At 37.9% G+C, this 15083-nt stretch overlaps 1 protein-coding gene across 4 annotated transcripts in view; it reads left to right on the top strand.

The window, feature by feature from the left end:
• LOC121479965 (cat eye syndrome critical region protein 2) overlaps positions 1 to 15083 on the top strand; it is a 170910-nt gene that overhangs the window by 115412 nt on the left and 40415 nt on the right. For all 4 annotated transcript variants that reach the window (XM_041736134.1, XM_041736132.1, XM_041736131.1 and 1 more), the window contains exons 3-4: positions 13090 to 13273; positions 14661 to 14800. In XM_041736134.1, the coding sequence (XP_041592068.1) occupies positions 13090 to 13273; positions 14661 to 14800 (324 nt within the window). The remainder of the gene's footprint in view (positions 1 to 13089; positions 13274 to 14660; positions 14801 to 15083) is intronic.

The raw sequence follows: 15083 nt of genomic DNA, 5'->3' as shown, positions 1-15083 counted from the left end.
AATAAATAAATAAAACTTTAAAAATAAACAGTTTGCCAGCCCGTTTTCAGAAAACTTAAAGATTACTATTCTAGATTCCGTTAACTCAGTCTAGTCTTTAAACTGGCTTATGGAATCCCCATTTGTTCTTGTCAAACTGAGATTTGTGCCCTTCCTTATAAAATTATACTTTTCTGTTTATCCTTACTATCCTCGGCCCTGCTGTAAATGTTTTTCTAGAACTCTTATTTAATCCTTATAATAACCTAAAATAAATTCATTTCTCATCTTTTAAGGTTGAGATATTTGAGGCACAGAAAGGTTAAATAACTTGTCCAAGGTTATACAGCTGGTAATTAATAGAGGACAAATTTGATCCCTAGCAGTGTAATCCTAGATCTCCAGCTCTTACCCACAGTTCTTTGCTATGAACAAATTAAAAGAATGTTAAAGAGGATTTTGGAGTACCTGGGCAGCTCAGTCAGTTAAGTGTCTGCCTTGGGCTCAGGTCCTGATCCCAGAGTGCCAGGATTGAGACCCACATTGTGCTCCCCACTCAGCGAGTGGTCTGCTTCTCCCTCTGCTCTTCACCCCACATATTCTCTCTCTCTCTCTCTCAAATTTTTGATACAGTAATGTGGTTTTTTGTTAACTCATTAACCTACTACTCTAGCAGCCCACTTTATATCTTAAGATTACTATCTTCTTAAGTATTCATGATTCTAAATGATTATTTTGAGATATTTATGGTGTCTGTAATGTGATGTGAAAATACCTGATTTCTTTCGACAAAAAAATAACACATGCTACTATTTTTTCCCCTACATTCGTAATTGAACAGAATGTAAAGTTTCAGTTATAGACTGGTTAAAAGTTGGTATTTTCTCCCAGGATCATGAACCACCTGACTTGTATCTGTGGACCTTCCCTGTAAGAGGTTTTTCAAATTTCAAACTAATTTGCAATTCAGAATTAGTGTCTTAGAAGTAAAAGGAACTTAGAATCATTTAGTAATCATTTAGTACAGTTTTTGTTTTGTTTTGTTTTAACCTGTGAGGAGACACAGAGTAGCAAAACTGTATCTAAATTACTGGACTCTCATTTCTACACGTTCCGTCATGCACTGTTGTGACGTTTGCTCTCACAGATGTTTAAACATTTTCTGGGTAGCACAGTGGGATTCAGTTGCAAGTCTTTGGTTTGGCCTGGTATGATTTATATTTTTTAGAAATTTATTGTGCCTGAGGCACATTTTTTTTTTAAATTTTATTTATTTATGATAGTCACACAGAGAGAGAGAGAGGCAGAGACACAGGCAGAGGGAGAAGCAGGCTCCATGCACCGGGAGCCCGACGTGGGATTCGATCCCGGGTCTCCAGGATCGTGCCCTGGGCCAAAGGCAGGCGCCAAGCCGCTGCGCCACCCAGGGATCCCCTGAGGCACATTTAGAATAAAAGTCTCAGTTCAAAAGTTTTTCAGGAATTTGTTAATTTTGTTACCAAGGAAGAATGGTCATGTCCATCATCTGCAGAGGATATGTTCCAAGACCCCCCATAGATGCCTGAAACTCAACACTATTGAACCTATTGAGTGCGCGCGTGCCCTCTCTCTCTCTCTCTCTCTCTCTCTTATATATATATATATATATACATGCTATTTTTTTCTTTATGTACTTATGATAAAGTTTAACAAATTAGGCACAGTAAAAACAAATTTAAATAAATCCTTTAAGCACAGTAAGAGACTCAACAGTAACAATAAAATAGAGCAATTGTAACAGTCTACTGTGATTAAAAAAAAGTGTGTGAATATGCACACACAACACATGCGCTCTCTCAAAATGTCTTTACTCACCTTTCTTACAGTGATGATTTGAGATGATAAAATGCCTACATGATGAAATGAGTAATGTAGCATTAGGCTACTGTTGATAAGTCAGAAAGGGGATCATCTGCTTGGACCTCAGGTAACTCAAACTTTGGCATGTGAAATCGCAAAGATTGGCCTACTACCTCTGAATGGGCGCTGGATGTAGCAGTTGGACTCTGAGGAGGGTCGCTGGAATTCTGTGGGATCCTCTATGCCTTTGTATGATCCCTTCCCCTCCCTCGCCTGTGGGTAGGATATGCTCCTAACCAATAGAATTTGGGAACACTGATAGGATGTCACTTCCCTTGTTATTTTATACTGCATGGGACTCCATCTCACTATCAGATGCTGTAGAGACTCTTACTGCTTTTATAAAGTAAGCAACCGTGTTGGGAAAGCTCACATGGTTTGGAACTGCAGAAGCCTCTAGCAGTGGAGGGTTGGCCATATCACAGCCATATCACAGCCCACAACACATCCATGTAACCATGGATAAATCAGGCCAGAAAAAAAATGTTGAGCAAATAAAGCAATTCATAGAAATATATGGACCAGTGATTTTGTTTCTATAAAGGTAAAACAAGGAAAACTAAATGAGGATAGATATATTTGGGAAACACATCAAGAAAAGGAAGGGCCCTGGGTGGCATAGTCCCTTAAGCCAACTCTTGGTTTGGGCTGAGGTCATGATCTCAGGGTCCCGGGATTGAACCCAACCTTGGGTTCTGTGCTCGGCAGGGAATCTGCTTCTCTCGCACTCTCTTACAGTTCTCTCAAAAATAAGTTTGGTTAAAAAAGAAAAAGAAAAATCAAGGCAATGATTAATACAGTTTAGGAAAGTGATTCTACCTGAGGAAGGGAGACTCCTATAGCTTAAGGATAAGCATAAATGATAATAACATGTAATGTAGTAATTCCCAATGCTCAGGGAGTATTAGAATCGATCAGAGGACTTGTTAAAAGACAGCTTGCTGGCCCTACCACTAATTCAGTAGGTTGGGATGAGGCTGAGAACTTGCATACATTACAAGTTTCAGATGATGCTGACCTTCGTTGAAGATCCACTAATCTAAGAAACTGCTAATTTTCTGGGGTGTTTTTGTTTTTGTTTAATATTTTATTTACTTACTCATGAGAGAGAGGCAGGGACACAGGCTGAGGGAGAAGCAGGCTCCATGCAGGGACCCCAGTGTGTGGTACTCGATCCCTGATCTCAGAATCACGACCTGAGCCGAAGGCAGACGCTCAACCACGGAGCCACACAAGTGTCCCCAATTTTCTGTTTTCTTTTTTTTTTTTTTTTTTTTTTTTTTTTTTTTTTTTTAAATTTTATTTATTTATGATAGTCATACAGAGAGAAAGAGGCAGAGACACAGGCAGACGGAGAAGCAGGCTCCATGCACCGGGAGCCCGATGTGGGATTCGATCCCGGGTCTCCAGGATCGCGCCCTGGGCCAAAGGCAGGCGCCAAACCGCTGCGCCACCCAGGGATCCCTTTTTTTTTTTTTTTTAAATTTTATTTATTTATGATAATTTTCTGTTTTCTTAAACTTGATGGCAGATGGGTTCTTTGTTTTGTCTTTGCAGTTTCTTTGCTGATTTACCCCCCTCCCTATGTATACTTAAAAGGAGAGTAACAGACTTTGTGTTGGTAACATACTTTTTATGGCTTTCAAAACACTCCATACCTTTCCTCGTGTTATTCTCCTTGGAATTGCAATTCTAGCCAATTGGTTTTATGGGCCTGTATCAATAAGAATACTGTAGGCATTTAAAGTGACTCATCAGCTGGTTTCTCTCAGCAGGACTTTTTTTTTCTTCATTGGCAAGTAACCTAACCTAATTGAGCATGGGATTGGAAATCAGGAACTTCTGGTTTGCTCTTAGCTGTCAAAGTGGAGATAGGATTGCATCAAATGGTGTCTTGAGCAGTGGTTTAAGCCCTATAAAAATATCCTCTATTAAATATTCATTGTGATGATGTTTAACACAAATGATTTATTTCCCTTTTATCACTTTTAGGAAAGTGCTTATTTGGTTACCTAGACTAATTTGTGCTTCAGTGTGGTCTTTTTTCACTTTCTTGTGGCTTCCCTCAAAGTAGAAACTCATAAAATCATAAATTTTACTTCTCAGTATAAATTACGTACCTAACATTCTATAATAGCTTCTCTAAAGACTCTTAAACATTTAGTATTTGGGAGTCCCATCTGCCCTCTATAGAAATATATATCTTTTTGGAAATTACAGTACTTAAAGTACTTCTGTGAAATGAGTTTGTTTGAACTCATCTTTATTAAGATATTATTTAGATACAATAAAATTCACACAATTTAATTGTACAGACTTTTTTTTTGGACAAATGAATATACCATGATATCATCTTTTTTTTTTAATGATATCATCTTATTGAAGATAATAGGACATTTCCATCCCTGCAGAAGGTACCCTTTGCCATTAAATCTATCCTACCCCTCTACATTGCAGCCCACACAATCACTGTTCTGATATTTGTCACTGTAGATTGTTTTAACTTATTCCAGAATTTTATATGAATGGTGTCATACAGTATGTACTTTTGTGTTCATGTGGTATTCATTCATACTGCTGTTTTTATCAGTAGTTTGTTTTTTTGGGCAGAGCGAGTCTTAAATTGTATTCCAGTGAAGAAATATATCACAGTTTATCTGTCCACTAATTGATGGACTTGGATGTTGCTTCCAGTTTGGATCTCTAAATCAGCTATGAACATTTGCATACAGATATTTTTGTGAGCATATATTTTCATTTTTCTTGGGAATTGCTGGGTCATAAGAGTATAGTTAAGAAACTGCCAGACTATTATCTAAGTATTTGTGAAACGTTTATATTCCTACTAACAACATATGAACAGTCCGTTGTGCCACAACATTGTTGTTTTTAACTTTAACCAGTTTTTAATTTTACTGAGTCTAATATGTATAATGTAGTAGCTCTTTGTGGTTTTAATTTGCACTTCCCTGATGGCTAGATATATAATGAGTTATGAATATTTTCTCCTGGCATACCTTTCCATTTGTGTATTTTTGAGAAATGGAAAGTTTTTGTTTTGTTATCAGTTATCAGTTTTTTTCTAGTATGTTTCATACTTTTTCTTTCCTAAGAAATCAGGACCTACCTATATCAAGAATTTTTTCTTCTAGGTGTGTTCTTTTAATTTTAGCTTTTTGCAGTTGGCATGATGATGCTTTTTTTTTTTTTTTTTTTTTTTTCCCAACGATTTTATTTATTCATAGAGACAGAGAAGCAGAGGGAGAAGCAGGCTCCATGCAGGGAGCCTGACCTGGGACTTAATCCCTGGTCTTCAGGATCACACCCTGGGCTGCAGGTGGCGCTAAACTGCTGCACCACCAGGGCTGCCCTTATGATGCATTTTGAGTTAATATTTGTATTGGGTGTGAAGTAGAAAGTTGATATTCCTTTTTTTTTTTTTTCCCTTATGAGTGTCATATATATATTCAACACATTTCTGGACTCTGCCATATTCCTTTGATCTGTATGTCTTATATTTGCACAAATACCAGATTTTCTTGAAATTAGTGAATTCTCTAACTTTGAGCAGGGGTGTTTTTTCATTGTTTTGACTGTTCTAAGTTTTTGCATTTCCATATAAATTTTAAAACAGCACGTTAATTTCTTAGGAGGAAAAAGGCATCTTGCTAGAGAACAGTAGACATTTTTAGCAACATTGAATTCCCCTGTCCTTGAACATGATACATAGGTTTCTCCATTTGTTTATCTTCTTTAATTTCCGTAATGTTTTGTAGGTTTCACTGTGAAAATACTGTCATTTGCTTCCAAGTAGTTTATATTTTTGATGATTCTGTAAGTGGAATTACATAAAAATTGTTATTTATTTATTGTAAAAGCATGCGGGTGCTGGCACATGAGTTGGAAGGAGGCGCAAAGGGAAAGAAACTTAAAGCATACTCTGTCCTCAGTGCAGAGCCCAACATGGGGCTCATCTCTCCACCCATAAGATCATGACCTTAGAGGAAACCAAGAGTTAGGCACTTAACCAACTGTGAGCCATCCAGTGCCCCCCCCCCAATTTTTATTTTCTGTTTGTTTCTCTTCTATATAAAATGCTATTGGTTTTTGTACATTAACCATGTTTTTATAAGCTTTACGTTCTTATTTTGGAAAGTGAGAGTGGAGGAAAGGAGCTGAGGGAGAGAATCTCAAGCAAACACCCTGCTAAGCTTGGAGCCTGCTGCAGGGCTGTATCTCACCACCCATGAGATGATCATCTTCTTCTCCTCCCTCCTCCTCCTCCTCCTCCCTCCTCCTCCCAGCTTTTGATTATTATTGATTCACTTTCTTTAATACATGAAGGCTGTTCAGGTGTTTTATTTCTTAAGTCCTTTTTGGTAAGTTATTTTGCATTTTTTAAGGAATTTGTCTATTTTATCTGAGTTTTAAAATTTATTTCCATGATGCTGTTCATTATATTCTACTATCCTTTTTTTTTTTAAGATCTTATTTATTAATTCATCAGAGACACAGGCAGAGTGAGAAGCAGGCTCCATGCAGGGAGCCTGATGTGGGACTTGATCCCGGGACTCCAGGATCACACCCAGAGCCTCAAAGGCAGATGCTCAACCGCTGAGCCACCCAGGCATCCCATTTCCTATCCTTTTAACGTCTGTTTGATTTGCAGTGATATCTCCACTTTTCATTCCTGATATTCTAATTTGTTGTTTCTCTCTCTCTCTTTATTCTGCAGGTTTATCAACTTTGCTTTTTTTGTTGTTGTTTGCACAACTTATATATTTCAAATGGACAAAAAATTAGTATTGTTTACAGTATCTTAAGATGAATTGCCTTTGAATGGGAGCTTCCTTTCCAGTACTTTTGAAGTCTATAAGATATCTAGCAAATGTACTACTGTGGAAAATGACTGCCTAAATCGAATGGGGCTGGGGAAGAGCCTGTGGTTTCTCTCTTTGTTTAATTGCTGTAACACTGTCCTTCAGGCAGTCTTTTTTTTTTTTTTTTTTTATTTATGATAGTCACACAGAGAGAGAGAGAGAGAGGCAGAGACATAGGCAGAGGGAGAAGCAGGCTCCATGCACCGGGAGCCCGATGTGGGATTCGATCCCGGGTCTCCAGGATCACGCCCTGGGCCAAAGGCAGGCGCCAACCTGCTGCGCCACCCAGGGATCCCTCCTTCAGGCAGTCTAAACATGAAAACTTGAAAAAAAAAAATGCTTTCTTTAGACATCATTAGGTGCCAGAGCTTTTGCAGGACAACTTTGATGCTTTGTGAATTCTGAATTCTGCCATTTTGCCAGCACTGATATGGCTCTTGGGTCCACCACTCCATTAGAACTATTAAGTCCATTCATATCAATTTTTGTTACAAATCTTACAATGGGGGGTGCTTCTGGGTATTTAAGTCCACATTCTATTTTAAGGCTGTATATTCAGTTTTCATAAATTGGCCAAACCCGTGGTGGCTGTGTCTTGCATCACAAGACAACAAAAGTTTATCAACTTTTCAAACATTTATTAAGGAACCAATGTTTTATTTGACCTCTTTGCTTGTTTTCCATTTTATTGATTTATTTTTAGTTCCTTCTATTTACTTTGGCATTATAGCTTGCTCTTCTTTTTCTTCAATCACAATACTGTTTTTGAGACTTTTTGCCCTTTCAGTACAGGTATTTAAATTAGCTGTAACTTTGTTTTTATTTTAAGTCCCAGGTTATGGTTTAGCATAGTGAACATTTCATATGCAATTGAGAAGAAAATACTGCAGTTTTTGGGTATAGTATTCTGTAAATGTCAATTAGATCATGTTATAGTAATTTTGAGATCTGTGTTCTTGGTACTGCTTTTGTCTACTTGCTATATTAATTAATGAGAAAGATGTTAAAAATATCTGTCTTTATTTGTGGATTGTTTCTCCCTTCTGTCATGTTTTTTTCTGTGAATTCTGAGGTTCTGTTGTTAATGCATGCCTGTAGCTTTGTTATGTATTCCTGGTGAATTGGCCTTTTGTCTTCTTCAAACTACTTTGTTATTAATGCTTATTCTGCCTAATACATCATTTTCTGTCCTTCTGTTTATCTTTTTATATTTAAGTTGTATCTATTGATGATATCCTATAGTTGGTCTTGGGTTTTTTTTTTTTTCTACTCAGTCTGGTAATTTCTACCTTTTAGTTGGGATATTTAATCCATTTACATCTAATGCAATTTTTGGTAAGGTTGGTTTTCTACTTGTTCCTCTGAGTGTTGTGGGGTTTGGTTTTTTGTTTTTGTTTTTGTTTTTGTATAAATGTACAATTCATTAGTTTTTAGTATAATCACAAAATTGTGTAATCATCACCACTATCCAGAGCATTTTTATCATTCCCAAAAGATAGCTCATACCTGTGTTAGTCAATCACCATTTCCTCCAATCTCTAATCCTAGGCAAACACTGATCTATTTCTATATTTTTTCCTGTTTTAGATATCTGTTATAAGGGTAATCATACAGTGTTTTCCTTTTTGTGTCTGGCTTCTTGCCTAGTGTGCATTCAAGGCTCATCTGTGTTGTAGCATGAATCAAATACTTCATTTTTTTTTATGGCTGAGAAATATTCTCTTGTTTAGATAGATGTTTTATTTATCCTTCAGTTCGTGGACATTTCCACTGTTTCGGTTTTTTGGCTATTATAAATTATGCTATATATATATACCTTTGTGTATACATTTTTGTATGGATGTATGTTTTCATTTCTCTTAAGTGTATACCTAGGAGTGGAATGGTTCAGTCATGTGGTTATTCTGTGTTTAACTTTTTGAGTAACTTGCCAGACTTTCCAGAGTGGCTATACCATTTCACATTCCCACTGACAGTGTATAGGGGTTCCAATTTCTCCACATCCTAGTCTTGTTATTATCTTTCTTTTAGTTTTCATTCTCCTCGTGGGTGTGAAGTGATATTTCGTTTGGTTTATGTTTTCAAATGACTGATGGATGGTGTTGAGCATCTTTTCTTGTTCCTTCTGATTTTGTTCCTCTTTTGACCTGTAAGTGCTTTCTTTTGGGGTCGTTTTTGTTAGTACTTCACTTCATTTCCTCTGTTGGTTTTGTGTGTATGTGCATTGTAGTGGTTCTGGAGCTAGCAGTGTATACATCCTTAAATTATCAGAAGCTATTCAGGGTTTTTGTTTGTTTTTTGTTGTTGTTGTTGTTGTTTGTTTGTTTTTTTTTAACATTTATTTAAGAGAGAACATGTGAGCACAAGTGGGGAGAGGGTCGGAGGGAGAGGGAGAGAGAATCTCCGACAGACTCCACAAGCCTCATGCAGGGCTCAATTTCACAACCATGAGATCATGACCTGAGCTGAAATTAAAAGTCCACCACTCAGTGGACAGAGCCACCCAGGCACCCCAACTATTCAGAATTCTTCTTGTACTTTTTCACATCTTACACCTGGCACTAAAGTTTTCCTACTTTATGCTAGTATCATTTAGGGTCCCATGTGGCTTCCATTTAAAAAAGTATTTCATCTTTTTAAGGATGATTACATATTGATTTCCAGTTGACTTTTGTTACTTTCCTGTTATCCAAAATAAACATTCATGAACATCTATGAAATCTATATTATATACATGTGTCTCTGCTAAAAGATATATTTTGTATTTTAGTCCTATTTTCCTTTAACTTAAAATTACCCTGATTTTTAACGTATCCTGGCTGTTACATTGATTGTTGTCCTGGTTGTTATATTGATTTTAGAGTATGTTGGGCACAGGAGCCACTATATGGCTCTAAAGAAATCATGCTATTAAAATTTTTTTGTTCTGGGTCTTTTTCTGACCTAAAATAAACACTTTGGGGGCAGCCCTGGTGACTCAGCGGTTTAGCCCGGTCTTCAGCCCAGGGCCTGATCCTGGAGACCTGGGATCGAGTCCCATGTCCTCCCTGCATGGAGCCTGCTTCTCCCTCTGCCTGTGTCTCTGCCTCTGTGTGTGTGTGTGTGTGTGTGTGTGTGATGAATAGATAAATAAAATCTTTAAAAAAAAAAATAAACAGTTTGAGATGTCTTTATAAAGCCTTTTACTTGTTGCTTTTTTTTTTTTTTAACTTGTGCTTTACTTGGAACCCAAACCTTTCTCTCACTTCAGTGCTCATGTACTCATGTGGTTTAACTGTTTCCATGTATTTCATCTGCTTTACAAACAGTTGTAGCCAGTAGAAGGAATGTAATTTCTTCATTTAGGTCTCCATTGTGCTATGCATGTTGACATATCTTAATTGTTCCCCCTGCAAGTAGACTGTCTCCAAGAACAAACAAATGCCTCAAAGAACCTAAGAATCTTCTTTCATCTGCATCATTTAACATAGGCTGGAGATATTAAACTTTGTTGTATCCTCAAGAGCTCTGACTGCTCCAGGCAGCTGAGACTCGTGTTAATGTATTTTACTGAGGTCAGCCTTGTTAACATTGGCCTTACCAGCAGAAGCATGTACTATCTGAAGCATATTGCTGGGGTTTTAAGAAATAGCTAATTTTGGGAGTCTGGAAAGGTGATAATCACATATTCTCTCTTTCTTTCGTGCACAAGTTATAATAAGGAAAAGAGTGATATTTAAGAGAATTTGGAACTTTTTCAGACAAGAAACAAAGTGAAACGGATTGTGTTCATAACCTTTGGTTAGTTTGATCTTTCTGTTAACCACATTCTATTGAGACATTTCATTGTAATTAAAAATAATTTCAGAAAGATGAGAGATGTTTAAGTCATTAAGAGAGAATTGCACTGAGTTGCATAGATGAATGTCAGGAATGTTCCAGCAGTCAGCAGCATAGTGCCCCTATACTCCTCTTCCTTCGAGTAGCAAAATCTGAAAGTGTACACAGAATTGTGTGTGTTCTTATTTCAGGCTGAGAGAGTATATGGTCTTAATCAGATTCTTAAAGAACTTTATGTCATATAGAAGATTAAGAACCACCAAGTAGAAGATGTTAGCTTGACTTTTGGCTTCCTGCAGCCAAAAATTTTTATTTCAAATGCCCTTAGAAGTTTTTTACCCATTTGAATTTCTAATGCTTAAAGTCAGGGATATAGCTATGCAAGAAAAATGAATTATCTCGAATTCTAAGCCCTAAAGTATCTCTTGGTAAGGTGGTATGGAGATGTCTTAAGAAAATCTTTAGCAAAAGCAATGTAATTTAAACTGAGTAGGATAATAGTGCTATTGGAAAGGAATCTCAAACATGCACTTCTCTGAGACAAGAAGAGGCTTTCAGACAGATTGTAGGCACAAAGAATAGCACTGTTTGTACACATTCAGTCTTTGCAGGACTGGTATGCTGGTCGTCTTTGCCTCACATTGGAACTAGAACTTTCTCTGTCCCTAGCCTGGCCCATCCTGTTAACTGCCACATCTCCCAGCAAAACTGCCATTCTAGAAATTATCTCAATATCATAGATTCCATATTTTACTGCCGGAAAAGCATGCCTTGTTGTTTGGGGCATTTTGATGCGCATTAGAAATTCTAGGAAGCCTGTGGTAAAGGGATTTATTACCAAAGAGCGATTGTCCTCTTCATACTCCTTGCTACTAAAAAACAATTTTAAAAACATACTGTTTTCTTTTTTTTTTTTTCCCTCATAGGGAGCAATACCTTTTTTTTTTTTTTTTTAAAGATTTTGTTTATTTATTCATGAGAGAGACAGAGAGACACAGGTACAGGCAGAGGGAGAAGCAGGCTCCATACAGGGTGCCTGACGCTGGACTCCATCCCGGTTCACACCCTGGGCTGAAGGCGGTGCCAAACCGCTGAGCCACCCGGGCTGTCGTCCCCCCCCCCCCCCCCCCCCCCCCCGTTTTATTTTCAAGTTCACCATTGCTACACTATATGCTTTTGACTGCCTGTTTGAACTACTTTTTGCCCAGCTCTGGTTCCAGGCAGGTATTCATATGCTAGTGCTCATGCTTTGAATGTGAATGCTGCAATTAGATCACATTTGTGAGAGCCTTGATATTCAGAGGTATTATGTTGCATTTTGATAAGCTCACATGTTCACATTTTCCCCAGTTGATGTATCAATAGTGAGGAAATAGTTTTTTCTCTCTTTGAAGAGCAAAATGTTTAATTTCTTATTTGCCTAAGGCCCTTTGACTTTTTTTTCATGAATATTTCCTCTGACTTTTCTACAACTATAACTACCACAGATTGTCAGTCAACATGGTTCATGCCTCGTTTTAAAATTACATTGACATATATAATATATAGCTTCTTTAGAGCTCCTTGCTTAGTGAGGGGAAAAAAAATTAAATCACACAGTAGGTGAAATTCTATCCAGATTCATTAATAGTTGGAAGATAGAATAACCATCTAACAACTAAACAGCTCTTTTTTTTTTTTTAACTTTATTTTAATTTATTTATGATAGTCACAGAGAGAGAGAGAGAGAGAGAGAGAGGCAGAGGGAGAAGCAGGCTCCATGCACTGGGAGCCTGACGTGGGATTCGATCCTGGGTCTCCAGGATCGCGCCCTGGGCCAAAGGCAGGCGCTAAACCGCTGCGCCACCCGGGGATCCCAACAGCTCTTTATTATATTATATACAAGGCACTTTTGGGTACTAATCAAAATGAAGTTGTAGAATTGCTAGTCCTACTAATCAGAAAAATTTAAGTTGACGTCAAATTGTCTCAAATGTTTCCTATAGAAAACTTTTCAAAATGTAGGATACAGTATTTTTTAATAAGCCTTAGAGTTTATGTAACGGGATATAAAATTATAGGTGCATGTATTGGAGTAGCTGCTTATAATCAAGACAGCTTTTTTCAGCCTTTCCTTCTTAACCTGAAATATAATTAATTAGGCCAGGCAAACATTGAGTTTTTTTGTTTGCCATCTCAATTGTGGACCTAATTTTGAAATGCTATCCATTCATAAACTTTTATCTAATCATCAGAACATGCTGTTGGTGGCTTAAGGTAAAGTAACCTATTCTGTGAGGAAACCCTCTTAACATATTTATCTTTTGGAATTTCACAACATACGGTCCAGGTAGGTATTATAACAACATGAGGCTTCAGTAAGGAGCTTTCAGATCCTTTCTATTACTGCTTTTTTATTTCCTGCTTTCTATTTAAGAGTTGTCAGCTGTCAAACCATCAGTTCTCTCCACCTTTCCCACTCATCCTCTGTATTTTATATTAATATATGTTTGTGTTTGGGGCCATTTGGTAGGCCTCAGACATTCCACAGTTACCTAGAGGACATCATCAACTACCGCTGGGAGCTTGAAGAAGGGAAACCCAACCCTCTGAGAGAAGCCAGTTTCCAAGACCTGCCCCTTCGAACTCGTGTGGAAATCCTGCACCGCCTCTGTGATTATCGGCTAGATGCAGATGATGTGTTTGATCTTCTCAAGGTGCTTAACTAGAAAGCCCTTTTCCTAGAGTACAAAAAGCCAGCAATCAGGATATAAAATTTGAAGATGTTAGGAAAAGCCAGAGTTTGGCTTTTGTTACTAGTCTTGGGACTCTTTTTTTTTTTTTTTTTTTTATTTTAAAATAGTCACAGAGAGAGAGAGAGAGAGAGGCAGAGACAAAGGCAGAGGGAGAAGCAGGCTCCATGCACCGGGAGCCCGACGTGGGATTCGATCCCAGGTCTCCAGGATCGCGCCCTGGGCCAAAGGCAGGCGCCAAACCGCTGCGCCACCCAGGGATCCCTAGTCTTGGGACTCTTAATTGACAATGAAAATGTAGCCAAAGGAATCCAAACCATACATTTAGATAGATGACTGTGCATTATTTTGGCTTAATTCCTAATTTGGTTTTGTCTTCCCTTACATGGCTGAGTTCTAGCTGACAAAGGACAGTCAGAGGCACCTATTTATTCTGTCAACAGCCAAAACTGGCAACTAAATTAGCCACTGAATTTTATTTCCCAAGATCTGAAATTTGATTTAGCATGATGGTAATATTTATTGAAAACTACAAAGACTTTAAATGATATGTGAGTGAGGTTCATCCCTACTAGATAGACACATATGTACATACATACATACACACACGTTACAAAACATATGTTAGAGAAGGAAGATGTAGATATCTTCCCCCTTTTTTTCTACTGTTATCTGTTTTAGAAGTCTATCTCAGAGGGAGGGCATGGGCTGTTATTGCTTTTCACTCATAGGTAGGTCAGTTTCTAATCCTGTTCAGTCAGAAATGATTAAATGTGTTGATGACTTCTCAGTTCAGCCCTGCTCATGGTCATGGTATAAAATCATTGTGCAATTTAAGCATAGTCTTTGCTGAGAACTCAAGTTCTTGAATAGCAGTGGGAAGGCCAAAATAGGTCAGACCCTGGGGTAAATTGCAAGCTGTATTGCTGGATCTCAGTTATAATAAAAGGTTACTGTAGGTTACGATGGACTTACAATAGAGGCTCATGTGGGACAAAGCTTTTACAAGATTGGATTCTACTCTGTTGTGATTGTCTTTTCTTTTGTGGATGCACACTTAAGTCCAAACCAAATATATAATATGTTTACAAAAATTCGTTTTTGTTGTTTTGTTGGTGAAATGTGGGCAGTGATAGGAATAGGAAATGTTAGAAATATTTCCATATCCTACTTCAAGGAAGGTACTGCTTCCCATTCTTCCTGTGTTTCATATGCCCTGATTTTTACATAAGATGCTTAGGCATTTTAGAATATGAGGTATAGCTGACTGTAAATTTTGAATCCTCGTTTTAGTTGTCCCCTGTTTTGTTTCTTATTTCTCTAAACCTCTTTTCCCTATTCTTCTACCAAGGGTCTGGATGCAGACAGTCTCCGTGTGGAACCATTGGGCGAAGACAGTTCCGGAGCACTCTATTGGTATTTCTATGGAACACGAATGTATAAGGAGGACCCAGTTCAAGGAAAATCCAATGGAGCACTCACGTTGAGCAGGTATAATCTTTGAGGCCAGCACTGTGATAGCTACTGTATAAAATGTGAAAAAAATGGAATACATCTTGGGGATCCCTGGATGGCTCAGCAGTTTAGCGCCTGCCTTCGGCCCAGGGCATGAGATCCTGTAGTCCCGGGATCCAGTCCCACATCGGGCTCCCTGCATGGAGCCTGCTTCTCCCTCTGCCTGTGTCTCTGCCTCTCTCTCTCTCTCTCTCTCTCTCTCTCATGAATGAATAAATTAAAAATCTTTCTAAAAAATGAATACATCAGAATTCTGCAG

The sequence above is a fragment of the Vulpes lagopus genome, chromosome 21, assembly GCF_018345385.1.
Source record: "Vulpes lagopus strain Blue_001 chromosome 21, ASM1834538v1, whole genome shotgun sequence".
In the NCBI taxonomy this organism is placed as follows: domain Eukaryota; kingdom Metazoa; phylum Chordata; class Mammalia; order Carnivora; family Canidae; genus Vulpes; species Vulpes lagopus.
Note: the sequence above shows the minus strand (reverse complement) of the source record. Positions and strands in the feature narration are given on the sequence as shown.